Genomic DNA, 12770 nt, shown 5'->3' with positions numbered 1-12770 from the left:
TGGATTAAACACTTTAGCCTCAACTGGGCTCCCCCAGACCCGAAGGTGAGTCAGTGAGGGTTCTCTTCTTGTCCATAGATCATACGGTGTTTTGGGCACCGATTTGCTTGTCACTCTGTTGAGAATATAGATGGCGGTTTTTAACGCCTCCATCCACAGACTCAATGGCAGTGTGGAATAACTCATCATACTGTGCACCATATCCATCAGTGTACGGTTGCGCCTTTCAGCTACTCCATTTTGCTGAGGCTCGTCCGGTGTGGAATATTGGGCAATTATACCATTTTTCTGTAAAAATCTCGCAAAAGGTTCAAGAACTTGTCCATAAGGGGTATGTCGACCGTAGTACTCCCCTCCACGGTCTGACCTTACTATTTTAATTCTCTTGTCAAGCTGATTTTCAACCTCAGCTTGGAATATTTTAAATGTATCCAATGCCTCAGATCTTTCTTTAATTGGGTAAATGTAACCATAGCGGTAGTAATCATCTGTGAATGTTATGAACGAATCAGAGTCATCCACACTTTTCACAGGAAACGGGCCACATATATCAGTGTGGATTATTTCTAATATTCCTGCACTTCGTTTGGCATCCTTTTTAATTTGCTTTACAAATTTTCCTTTAATGCATTCAGCGCATTGTTCAAGATCAGAAAACTCTAGCTGAGGAAGAATTTCACTCTTCACTAATCTTTCAATTCTCCCCCTCGAAATATGGCCTAAACGACAGTGCCATAATTTCGATGAAGTATCTTGAGTTTTCTTTCTTTTCTTTATTTCTTTCGCTGACAAGGATTCATTCACATTCACATCACATACAGAATGCACTTTATCACGCATAGATAATAAATAAAGATCATTGTAAAGGAAAGCATCACCAATACAATTATTATCAAACCATAGTTCACATTTGCCATTCGCAAAATGACAACCAAAACCATCTGTGTCTAAGCGTGATACACTGATCAAGTTTTTTTGAAGCGAAGGGACAAATAAAACATCTTTTAATACAAGCATGAAACCAAACTATAATCAAAACCATTCAAAAAAACTATTGAAATTGCTTCTGGAAAATAGAAAAACAATAAAACAGAACACCCATCAGGCGGCCCAGAAGCAAAAACCGGCCCGCGGCCTACTCGGCCGCCTCCTCTTGGGCCCGAGGCCCGACAGCCAACGGCCAGGCCGCCGAATTGGCCCGCCGCGGCATCCCCTCCCCCGCCCGCATGGGCCGCCTGCCGGCCCAGGAGGCGAGACGCTATCTCGGCCGCCGATCTTGATCGGATGGTCGTCCGCGCGTTTCGCCGGATCAAAACCCGACGACGCGGCGTCCCCCAAACCCTAGGTCATTCGCCCTCCCCCCTTCTCTCTCCACTGCGCAGCGGCGACGGCCACTCGCCAGAGGGTGAGCGCGCCACCATCGAGCCGGCCGTGGACGGAGCCATGCTCTCGAGCCCCGCGCGCGCGACGCAGCGTCCCGGAGCGGCGAGCCGGCGGCTCCTCTGTACCGTGAAGTCCGGTGAGCGACAACGCAAGCACGTCGCGCACACCGGCGGTGGCAGTGGCGCGCAGACCAGGTAGGTCCCGCGCCCTTTCATCTCTAGGGTTAGGGTTAGATCCATTTATGTTCAATTCGAAATCGATTCGCTTTTCTTTGACTTTTGTTTCGATTCGCACTCGAATCTTTCTTTCCCGACCTCGATCTACACGTGTGTAGGCGACTGATACCATTGTTATAATTCTAGGATCACACAGTGCACGGATCGAGTAGGATTTCTTTCTCTTGTCTTGATCTGAGTACAAAAGGGGTCCTAGATCTAGAACATAGAGTACACAGAAAGGGAGAAGTAGAGACCATCACCACCGGCGGAGCTTGAAGCGGCCATCTCTGGTTCGTTGATGGAGATCCGCTCAAGGGCGGCGACGAGCCGTGCAGAGGCGTTGTCGGCGTAGCGCCGGAGTCGAGGACGGTGGCAGCGACGTCGATGGATCAGCGTCGACGGCGGCGGCAGTGAGTCTTCCCGTTGCTCCAGCGCCCCCTTCAGATCGGCTAAGGTTTAGAGAATATGTGGGTGAGGGTGCTGGCGGCGCGGTCAACCTCGTACCGAGTGCCTGGCCCCTCACCCCCTTTTATATGGCGCTGTACAGCGGGGGCCCACCAACCAGTAAGGGTTGGACGTCTCCGATCAAGGTGCGGATTAAGGGACTAATAGGCCGTTGAAAGAGATCAATCCAACATAATCCTCAGAAGGCCGCCAGTAATAGGCGCACCCAAATTAAGCACCCACGGCCACCACAGTATTGTAGTATCTCTCTTGGTCTTGGAGAGATCTCTTCTTCTTCGTTAATTCACTCGTCCAGACCAGACCTCCGGCCGCGTGGCGCGTGCCTTCTCCCGCCTCCCGCCCCCTCCCTATAAAAGGCTCCTCCTCCTCCTCCGCAAGAATCCATCCAGCAAAGCCAACAAGGCAACAAACACCGCCCCCCTCTTCTCTTCACTCCCCGCCTACCTGCAGCCCGCGCCAAGCCGACAGGCACGCCGCGTCGGTCGCCGCGCGCTGCCGCCGGCGGTCGATCGATCGATCATCGATCACCGACCACGCCACCAGCAGCAGGCAGAGGTTGACGACACCACACCAGCAGCATGGTGGTGAACAACAAGGTGGACAGCCTGTCCTACGACGTCGAGGCGCCGCCGCAGGGCGCCTCGGCGGCGGCGGCGGCGCAACCGCCGACGCCGCCGGCTCGGCACCACGCGCCCGCGCCGCTCGCAGCGAGGGAGGGCGCGGCGGCGGTGCTGGAGGTGCACAAGGTGTCGCTGCCGGAGCGCCGGTCGACGGCGCGGGCGCTGCGGCAGCGCCTGGCGGAGGTGTTCTTCCCCGACGACCCGCTGCACCAGTTCAAGAACCAGTCCTCGGCGCGGCGCCTGGTGCTGGCGCTCCAGTACTTCTTCCCCATCTTCCAGTGGGGCTCCGCCTACAGCCCCCGCCTCCTCCGCTCCGACCTCGTCGCCGGCCTCACCATTGCCAGCCTCGCCATCCCGCAGGCACGTGCGCCATCCTCGCCTTCATTCAATTCTTCCTAGCTACTTTTGGCACGGTTGTTTATGGCTTGGCATGGCACGGCCCCAAATATGGGCGCCGCGCCGCGCCGCGCGCAGCAAGCAACTGACACCGGTCGTGGCCTCGCCGTGCAGGGAATCAGCTACGCCAAGCTCGCCAACCTGCCCCCAATCATCGGCCTATGTGAGTTTCCTTTTCGTTTTCATCCTATTCTTCCTAGCTGCTGCAAATCGGTCGAGATTTTTTTTTATTCTTCTCGGTAATGATGATGCTTGGCCGACCGACGTCGATCAATTCCATGGATTTCTGCTAATCTTGGCCGGCCGGCGTGCATGCGCGCAGATTCCAGCTTCGTGCCGCCGCTCATCTACTCGCTGCTGGGGAGCTCGCGGGACCTGGCGGTGGGGCCGGTGTCCATCGCGTCGCTGGTGATGGGGTCCATGCTCCGGGAGGCCGTCTCGCCGGACGAGGAGCCCATCCTCTATCTGCAGCTCGCCTTCACCTCCACCTTCTTCGCCGGCGTCTTCCAGGCGTCCCTCGGCTTCCTCAGGTCCGACCATAGCCATTCCCAAATCCCAATAATCCATCCATTGTCGACCTCCACACTAGCACTGCTCCATTATTGATCTCGATCCGCAGGCCAGAGCGCTCACGGATGCATGACCATTCCCGATTCATTGCAGGCTGGGCTTCATCGTGGACTTCCTGTCCAAGGCGACGCTGACCGGCTTCATGGGCGGCGCTGCCATCATCGTGTCGCTGCAACAGCTCAAGGGCCTGCTCGGCATCGTCCACTTCACCTCCCACATGGGCTTCGTCGACGTCATGCGCTCCGTCTTCAAGCGCCACGACGAGGTATGCATGTGTACGTACACACGCCGGCCGCCGACGACATGGCTTTAATTTGTCGCCGCCCGCCGCCGATGATCCGTCCACCGCCAACGACAAAGCCCAGAGCTTGTCTGCTCTGGCGTGTGACTGCTAACGTACGTATTAGCCAGCTACCATACAAATCTAACGTGGTCGTGCTGTTGGCGACGACGATGCAGTGGGAATGGCAGACCATCACCATGGGCACCGCCTTCCTCGCCATCCTCCTCCTCACTCGCCAAATCGTAAGTTCTTCTTCCTCTGCTTATTGATTGTTGATTCCTTCCTTCTTCACCATTAATTTGTTGTTAACCACGCATCGCCTTCGACTAATCGCCATCATCGAATCAATCGAAAAAGAAAAAAAATGAAACCATTGTTAAGCTAAAGTGATTACTATTAGTAGAAAAAAGTTACAGGCAGGCGCAACTAGGCGCCAAATTAGTAAGAGAGAAAGCAAAGCTGGAGTAACAATGGCCGCACGTACAGAAAGAAGCAAGGTGATGTCAACCGTCTGTGCAAGTGATTTCACGTTTCTCCTGCGACAGAGACCGTTGTCGTAAGACCCGGGTAGAATCAGAATGGATACATATGCATCTGATCTCTGACACTTTTTTTTTCTTTTTGCAAAATCATCAGTCGGCAAAATTCTTTACAATTATTTGACCATGGTTATGGGCAGGTAGCTTAGCTTAGCTTCTAGGAAGGAAAGATGGGGCTGGGAAAAAGGGAAGGTGGTGATTCATGCTTAGAGTTCATGGAGGGGCCCAAAGGGTGCCTGCCACTAAAAAGGAATTTGACTCCACTGAATAGTTTAAGCAAAAAGGCAGATAACTCATGAGGGAGGGGATTAAGCTAGCTCCTGTTTGTTGGGACCTTATAATGTTGAGATATTTTTCCCCCAAAAGGACTGTACTAGAAAAAAGCTTCAGAGAGTTAACTAAACAGTAGGTATGCCAATATGAGTTAAGTCGTTCCCCAGGCCTAATCTTCCATGTTATCTAACTAATGTCTGCAACATGGTGCCAAAAAGTGAGTCCTCTTTGATCAGGTTGTCAATTTATAAATTGGGGCTAATTTAAAGCAATCATTTCCTTCCCCTTTCTTTATACTTTTGAAGCAACAATTTTGTTTGAATAGTTTAAATCTGGTATTAAAATACAAAGACTAATTGTGTGTATGGAATGTTAGAATTCACATGACAGAACACATGCATCAAATAAAGTAAGGCGCGTGTGTGGCTTTAGAATCTATTCTAATAAAGCAGGTGTCCAGTGGAACCTTTCCCTTCCCCCTCTTGGGGAGAATGCATCTGATTTGGCCTCTGATGTGTCACCTGCTGGATGAGCAAGTTGGCCATGGCCATCTGTGCATGAGATTTCACCATTTCCAATATCTCCAGAAAACGATTGACAAGCACCGCCATGAGACTGTAAGGGATGTGCCGTTAGGCGTGACAGGTGGCTGTAATTTCAGAACTCTTTTGCTCTGGTGGGGGCAAAAAAAATGCTTTTGTCAGTAAATCATTGAAATCAGTATACTGAAATTTTATTTAAATGGTTAATTTTTTTCTTACTAATTTACAGTTATAAAAATTTTGTTCTTTTTATGTGATTATTCAAGCTTATCGAATGCTAATTTTGTTCGCTGTTATTTTTTCAGAGTGCGAGGAATCCAAAACTTTTCTGGATATCAGCAGGTGCTCCCCTGACCTCGGTGATCATCTCCACCATCCTCTCCTTCATCTGGAAATCGCATAGCATCAGCGTTGTAAGTATCTTCAGTATAGCTTGTCTGAATCAGCAGCTGCTTGACACTGACACCTTCCAATCTTAAAAAAACAGTTGTCACTATTCACCAATTCATCTGTGAGTAACTTTTTTTTGTTGCTGTAAAAACAGATTGGCATCCTCCCCAGGGGAGTGAACCCTCCTTCAGCTAACATGCTCACCTTCAGCGGCTCCTACGTGGCGCTGACGATCAAGACCGGGATCATGACAGGAATCCTGTCCCTAACTGTAAGAACCATGCAAAGATTGATTCTTAGTCCCTGCAGACGATCCAGTCTCAATGCTAGCTGTGATTTTGATACGAGCATAAAGCATTCTCAATTTTTACCAAATTAAATCTTTTTGATGCATTGCAAATGCAGGAAGGGATTGCAGTAGGCAGGACGTTCGCGTCGATCAACAACTACCAGGTGGACGGCAACAAGGAGATGATGGCCATCGGCATCATGAACATGGCCGGCTCCTGCGCGTCCTGCTACGTGACCACGGGCTCCTTCTCCCGGTCGGCGGTGAACTACAGCGCCGGCTGCAAGACGGCGGTGTCCAACATCGTGATGGCGGCGGCGGTGCTGGTGACGCTGCTGTTCCTGATGCCGCTGTTCCACTACACCCCGAACGTGATCCTGTCGGCGATCATCATCACGGCGGTGGTCGGGCTCATCGACGTCCGCGGCGCCGCCAAGCTGTGGAAGGTGGACAAGCTCGACTTCCTGGCGTGCATGGCGGCGTTCCTCGGCGTGCTCCTCGTGTCCGTCCAGATGGGGCTCGCCGTCGCCGTCGGCATCTCGCTGTTCAAGATCCTGCTGCAGGTGACAAGGCCAAACATGGTGGTCAAGGGCCTCGTCCCCGGGACGCAGAGCTACCGCAGCGTGGCGCAGTACAGGGAGGCCGTCCGGGTGCCGGCGTTCCTCGTCGTCGGCGTCGAGTCGGCGATCTACTTCGCCAACTCCATGTACCTCGTCGAGAGGGTCATGCGCTTCCTCCGGGACGAGGAGGAGAGGGCGCTCAAGGCCAACCAGAGCTCCATCAGATGCGTCGTCCTCGACATGAGCGGTAAGTAGTGTCACTGCCTAATAATCTTTGATCTGTCGAAGAATTCTCAAGGATTGATCTTCTGATCAGAGACGAATTGCATTGTTTGTTGCAGCCGTCGCGGCGATCGACACCAGCGGTCTCGACGCGCTGTCGGAGCTGAAGAAAGTCCTGGAAAAAAGAAACATCGAGGTACGTTCTGATCGTTGTCACTGCAACTTCACCTGACAATGGTGGATCGCCAATCGTTTCAGTATCTGACTGAGCTTGTGTTCACGATCGAATCTGTTGCAGCTGGTGCTTGCCAACCCGGTCGGGTCCGTTGCCGAGAGGATGTTCAACTCGGCGGTGGGCGAGCTGTTCGGGTCGGAGCGCCTGTTCTTCAGCGTGGCGGAGGCCGTCTCGGCGGGGGCGTGCAAAGCGCAGCCCTGACGGAGGTGCCGGCGGTAGCAGGTGCCCCGCGCCATAGATGATGCGTGGGGCACGGGTCCTCTGACCAGCAGAAGCAGTAGAAACAGGTGCTTCTCGGAGGAGGCTAATTAAACTAGTTGTGTTCTTGTGTTGGATAATTGGATTAGGGGAGATTGAGACGTAAGGGCAGGAATAACGTGACGCCGGCTTGATGATGTGATGGCCTCTTCCGATCGAGGGGAAGAGTTTTTGAAGGGTGAATGTGTAGCTGTTGCTGTAGTTCCTCTCAAGTAATGGAAAAAGAATATGGTTCGATCTCTAGCAATTCAGGCTTTTCACTTTATTTCCTTTAAAAAAATTCAGGGCTTTCGCTAGAAAAAACCTACGAGACAAAGTGGTGGCGGTTAATTTGGGCAGTAGAAGAACAAGTTTTTTTTAAGATTCCAAAGAAAATTCTCAAATGAGATGTTAAAAATAACCCATAAACCTAAAGTTACTTACCAGTAGATAAATGTTTCTATATAATTGTAGTGGAATAAACTAAGCCATGATTTTCAGTCTCTCCTTTGTAATAAGAACTTCTGCTTCTTGTCGGTCTCTTTCCTGGATTCGAATCCGCTCTGTAAAATATTAACAACTCTGCTCTAGAATCTGTCTGAGAATCCACTCTATTCCAGTTTCAAAAGAAACCCAAGATGCAGATTCATCACTCAGGTAAAAAGAACAACTGGTGGAAGGTGAATATGTCATTTCCCCCTTGCATTGGGTGATGGTTTCAGAAATCCATGGTTCATGGTTACTGGAATTGGTGGGGGTAAGTAAGTTCCTTGGATCACTCTGTCCTCAGTTAAATGGACAAATTGGATCATGAAACATGCAAATGACTAATGATTAGTATAAAAGCTCACTACTGTAGTATATCCGGTGACCATGGTTAATAAATGAAACAAACTTTGATTAGTAAGCGTAGGGTGTGACACGTGTGCACTGGTGGGCCCGCACGCGTGCCAAGACATTCATGCACTGGTAGACACATGTCTGGATGGAGCATGCCACGTCCATAGTTGCTTTGTGGGGGGGGGGGGGGGGGGAGGGCTTTGATATTCAATAAAATAAATAAAACTATGAAATGCATCCATTCCCCAATCTGAACTATATACTGGGATACGGATGCTAAACATATAGTGGCTTATCAAATCTTTCACAAAGAGCGAGCTGAGCTTGGATAGTTTTATAAAAGGCAAAGTTTGGCAACAAAGAGAAACCCTACTATTCCGCTTAATCGGAAGAGAATTTCTTTTGTCTAGACTTATCCTTTCTACTTTTGTGCATGTCAATTATTGATCTATAAAAAATAGCATTAATCAAATACTCGAAATTCTTTCAACACAGAATTGAAGATCCCACAACAACACATCATTGCATAAGAAACTAAAGCATAATGCCAACTTATCATTAAGCTCAAGATGCCAAGGAAAGCTAGGATAATGCAAATAGAAGTGGGACAGTGCTGCAGCAAATAATTAAGAAGAGCCATTATTGAGCGCAATAATAATCGATGCACACGTTCTTGACACATGTCAAGGTAGTAGTTTCTGAGCCGTTAGTTGTGACAGGAGCACCTAATAAGAACAAAGCCATGATACCATAAGCTACATTTCAATGATGATAAGGCAGAGTCTTCCACTTACAGCATATAGAGTGGAACTACCATGCATCTACATCCGTTGAGTCAATAGCCTATAGCTTCCTTCCAAAGATGCCCTATTTTCTTGCAAATCTTGAGGAACATTTTGAATATAGCAGAAAAGAATCGCCTCTAGTGGATCACCATCTTTAAAGTACCTATTGCCAACCCTAATTGTGGTGAGGATGTAATATTAGAGGCCTAACATAAAACTGTCGGCCAGCAAATGCACCCTCAAATAGATAGGTAGAAGAAGAGTGGGGCACCAAAACTAGCAAATAAACGCTAATAGAGTAGGTAGGCGACGTGCACGTGTTTCTTTGCTGAAATTTGCCGTGTATGGACCTGTCACGTGGTTTGTGCCAGCCAGCTTGGGTAGTTCTCGATTCGGGGCTTCGATCCGTTGGTGTGTTACAAAACGTTCTCTCCTTGGTGTAGGAGAAGGTAGCTGTCTACTAGTTACCAACAATGAAGGTGCTCGGGGCAATACTAGTTACGGCAATTGTTACACATATACTTCGTAATTTTTATGAGTATTCGATAATATGCCTCAATGGTCTAAATAGTGTCTCAAGATATTAAAAGGAATGACTCAAACTATGCCTTTATGGAGCTAAGGTAAAAAATTAAAGTATCTCAAACTTGTCCCTAATAATTAATTTGTATTGAAATTTTACAAAGTGATTTGAAAAAAATATATGTATGATTTAAAATGCTTCAAATAGTGTCATCTCAATACATGTGACACTTTCTAAAGTGCCACAAATAGTGTCTTTACAATATATTATGACATATTTTTAAAAACAAATTATAAAAATATCTACACAAAAGTATCTCTACATTAGATATTTGTGTTGTAGTGTGTGTCTCATCATTTTTTTCACTAGGTGAGGCCAACAGAGGGGTCCACGGGTGCCACCGTGGTGGCCTAGGATGCGCCGCAGAGAGGCCGCGCGCCCGACGTGCAAGCGTCCAGGATCGAGCCCAGGCGGGTGCGCTCTCCACTTGGGAGACGCACCAACCGAGCTATGTTCGGCTTGCAACATCATCGTCTCAGTCACCTCACCAAAAAAGAAAAAAAGAAAAGAAAAGCTCCAAACACAACCATAGTGTCCACCCTTTCTCATTTTTAGTTAAACCAATGCATTTTTCTGTTTTTAGCGAAATATTGAACACACGCAAAGCATATATAGGGTGCTGCTAAACTCAGAAAAAGGCCCAATTGAAGCGGAGGAGGTTCCCGACAATGGCACCATGACAGGCAATGACAAAAGGAAGCGATAGACGCCCACATTGTACACATGACCACAATATAGCGAGAAAAAGTAGAAGAAAGTAAGGAGACAGAGTTTGTTAATATAGATAGTTGAGAAAGTCTCTCTATTTTTTAGATAATGGAATAGTCATATCTCGGCCTCTGTATCGCAAGTTATATCCAGTCCTTATTACAAAGTAAACACCACCAGATTCAAAGGAGAAAGAGAAACAGTTTTAAAAACAAAGTCTATTTTTAAACCGCCACTCATGCCTCGCGAAGAAAGTCTCTCTCTCTCTAATGCACCGCTTTTAATTTGTGACTACAAATATCTATAGAAAGATAGGGGGCTCCTCAGCAATATCAAATGCGTGGACCATAAAAGTAGCTAGTCCAGCGTGTTTTGTATCGATCGATGTTATTGCTCTTAAACATTAGAGATACTTTTTCCGTCCCGAATATCTAATGCACCTTGATTTGTCGTAAGTCCAACTGCTCTAAGTTGGATCAAGTTTATAGAAAAAGTAATAATATTGTGAATATCAAATATGAATAACTATATCCATATGAATTATATTTTTATAAATTACTTATATGGTGTGTTAGATATTAATATTTCTATTTATGAATTTAATCAACCTTAAACTATTTTAACTTAGAACAAAATAAAATATCTTGTATTTGAGGACGAATAGAGTATAATATAATCCCGTGCATCTACTTGTACCAGTGTTTGACCTCGCTTTGTCCTTCAATGGTGGGAGTGGGATTGCCTTTTTTTTGCTAGCTGGATAGTACCCACATACTTGTAGCGTTGGTGGAATATTCATGGTAGATTCTCTGCACAGTAGTAGTAAGGATTTGACCACATCACCCACCAAAATGATATGGATTGGCTGATTGTCATCGTCTCTGGTCGCTGCATTCAGTCAACAGTATTTTTATCTCATACCAAATCAGCACCAGCCACCAGGCAGCTAGCAGTATTTTTCTCTCACAACAAATCAGCACCAGCCACCAGCCACACCACAGCGAACACAGCCATAGATGGCGAGAGAAAAACTGGAGCTCTAATGCTCCATCGATCTTGTACATGTGGCCGGCCGGGTGCGGATTGTGACCACCAATTGGATGGCTATCTAGCTCTTGTTCACAGTGATTATAAGAGTCTCGGTAGCACCTGAGGTTCTGAGTTCGACTCTCCATGGAAACAAATATTTTGGGATTTAATGCATTGTACGCTTGTGATGACTTCGTCAAGTGTCTGAGTTGTACTGTATAATTAAAAAAAATCCAGCTCTTGTTCATGGAGAAAGCAAGCACGCGGAGAGGCATAATGCACGTGCAGGCTTCCGTACGGCCCTCATCTCCCAACGATCGGAATCCGAGAAAAAGAGAGGCCGAACGAGGGTGGACGCGAGGCAACCCGGCCGGACCGGACGGCCTAAATTTCACGTGGAAATTAAAGATGGCGGGCACGAGGTTAGATCGGGTCCAGGTGCCGGCGGCGGCCGAACCTGCCGACCCCCCAGCAGCCGTGGAAGCAAAGGAAAGGCCTCTTCTTCCTCAGTCCGCCACGTCGCGTTGCATTGCCTCGCCACGGCACGGAACGACAGGTTCGTTCGATTACCCCGCGCCTTCCGCACTGCCTAGGATAGGAGTAGCTCCGATCCTTTGCCTTCGCTTTGGCTTTGTGTCACTGTCCTGTCACCCACCATTAGTTCCACCAGCCATCGATCCACTCAACGTCGTCTAAACTCATAAATTAACTTCGGCCTTGCTAGCGCCCCGATGGGAACTTTCTCGTCGGACGCTCCGTTGCAACATCGAAAATATATAAATACAATATTGGAAAATATGTGAAAAAACTAATTAACTCGTTTGGCTCTCGAATACGAAAATTCCCGCCGCAACAAGAACACCATGCTTCATGCAACATTCACCGAGAAACATGCGGAAATAATAGTTGCAATGTCGAAATTCAACTATTGAAAACATATGTCGGAGTGTCCGATTTTTCTTCACCGTCGGACGTCTGTTTCTTGGCATTTCCGATTGACCGATCATACAGTACATGCAGATTCTAGCTAGCTCAATTCATAAAACCACAAGATTCAATTGGCGACTTGTCTTTATGTGTAGTGTGCGTACTCCAATGATGCTACTAGCTAACTACTCCGTAGTAGCTTCGTTAATTGTCCTGCGCCAAATTAAATGCCTTACGTACGTATACAGCAGTACCACACCGTCTGACATTGGCACCTTGGCAGCATATACATGGCAATACAGATCTGACTTCACCAGCTAGCATAGCCCCTGGCCCCCTATTGATCCTTAGGTTGCCAATGCAACGAGTAGGCTAATGCAACAGTAGTTAGTTACCTAGTAGACTAGAGCACTAGTCAACCGTTCTTACACCCAAACGGTTGGGAGAAGATGATAAGAACGAACAAATGCCCTCCACAGATATCAGTTCCTGGGTCAATTGAGAGGCGCTACTCAAGGCTGCTATCATGCAATGCAAAGTAAAGCGGGTTAATGTAGCTTAAGTTTCACCACACATGGATACGTCACCCTTTTCCATTGCCATTCTTTTATGGAACCTCTCATGGAAGTCGAGAATCCTTTTTCAGTCTGACACCTTCTTTCCTACTATATGGTTT

At 47.9% G+C, this 12770-nt stretch overlaps 1 protein-coding gene across 1 annotated transcript; it reads left to right on the top strand.

Moving 5' to 3' along the window:
* The first annotated feature begins 2446 nt into the window (after positions 1–2446).
* Positions 2447–7490, top strand: LOC120702581 (probable sulfate transporter 3.4). The gene is made up of 10 exons (XM_039986440.1): positions 2447–3046; positions 3197–3245; positions 3405–3612; positions 3746–3917; positions 4112–4177; positions 5595–5702; positions 5834–5950; positions 6085–6775; positions 6870–6946; positions 7049–7490. Exons 1-10 carry the CDS (start codon positions 2645–2647, stop codon positions 7184–7186), a joined length of 2028 nt encoding a protein of 675 aa, XP_039842374.1. The 5' UTR covers positions 2447–2644; the 3' UTR covers positions 7187–7490.
* Positions 7491–12770: the final 5280 nt, after the last annotated feature.

This window comes from Panicum virgatum, chromosome 4K (genome assembly GCF_016808335.1).
Source record: "Panicum virgatum strain AP13 chromosome 4K, P.virgatum_v5, whole genome shotgun sequence".
In the NCBI taxonomy this organism is placed as follows: domain Eukaryota; kingdom Viridiplantae; phylum Streptophyta; class Magnoliopsida; order Poales; family Poaceae; genus Panicum; species Panicum virgatum.
The sequence above is the reverse complement of the archived record's forward strand: the minus strand, read 5'-3'. Positions and strand labels throughout refer to the sequence as shown.

Excerpts from the sequence above, each read along its gene's own strand:
- LOC120702581 (XM_039986440.1), top strand. The coding sequence starts at position 2,645 with ATGGTGGTGAACAACAAGGTGGACAGCCTGTCCTACGACGTCGAGGCG. Across the intron at positions 6,776-6,869 it reads CGTCGTCCTCGACATGAGCG|CCGTCGCGGCGATCGACACC; the intron begins GTAAGTAGTGTC and ends TGTTTGTTGCAG. Across the intron at positions 6,947-7,048 it reads TGGAAAAAAGAAACATCGAG|CTGGTGCTTGCCAACCCGGT; the intron begins GTACGTTCTGAT and ends AATCTGTTGCAG.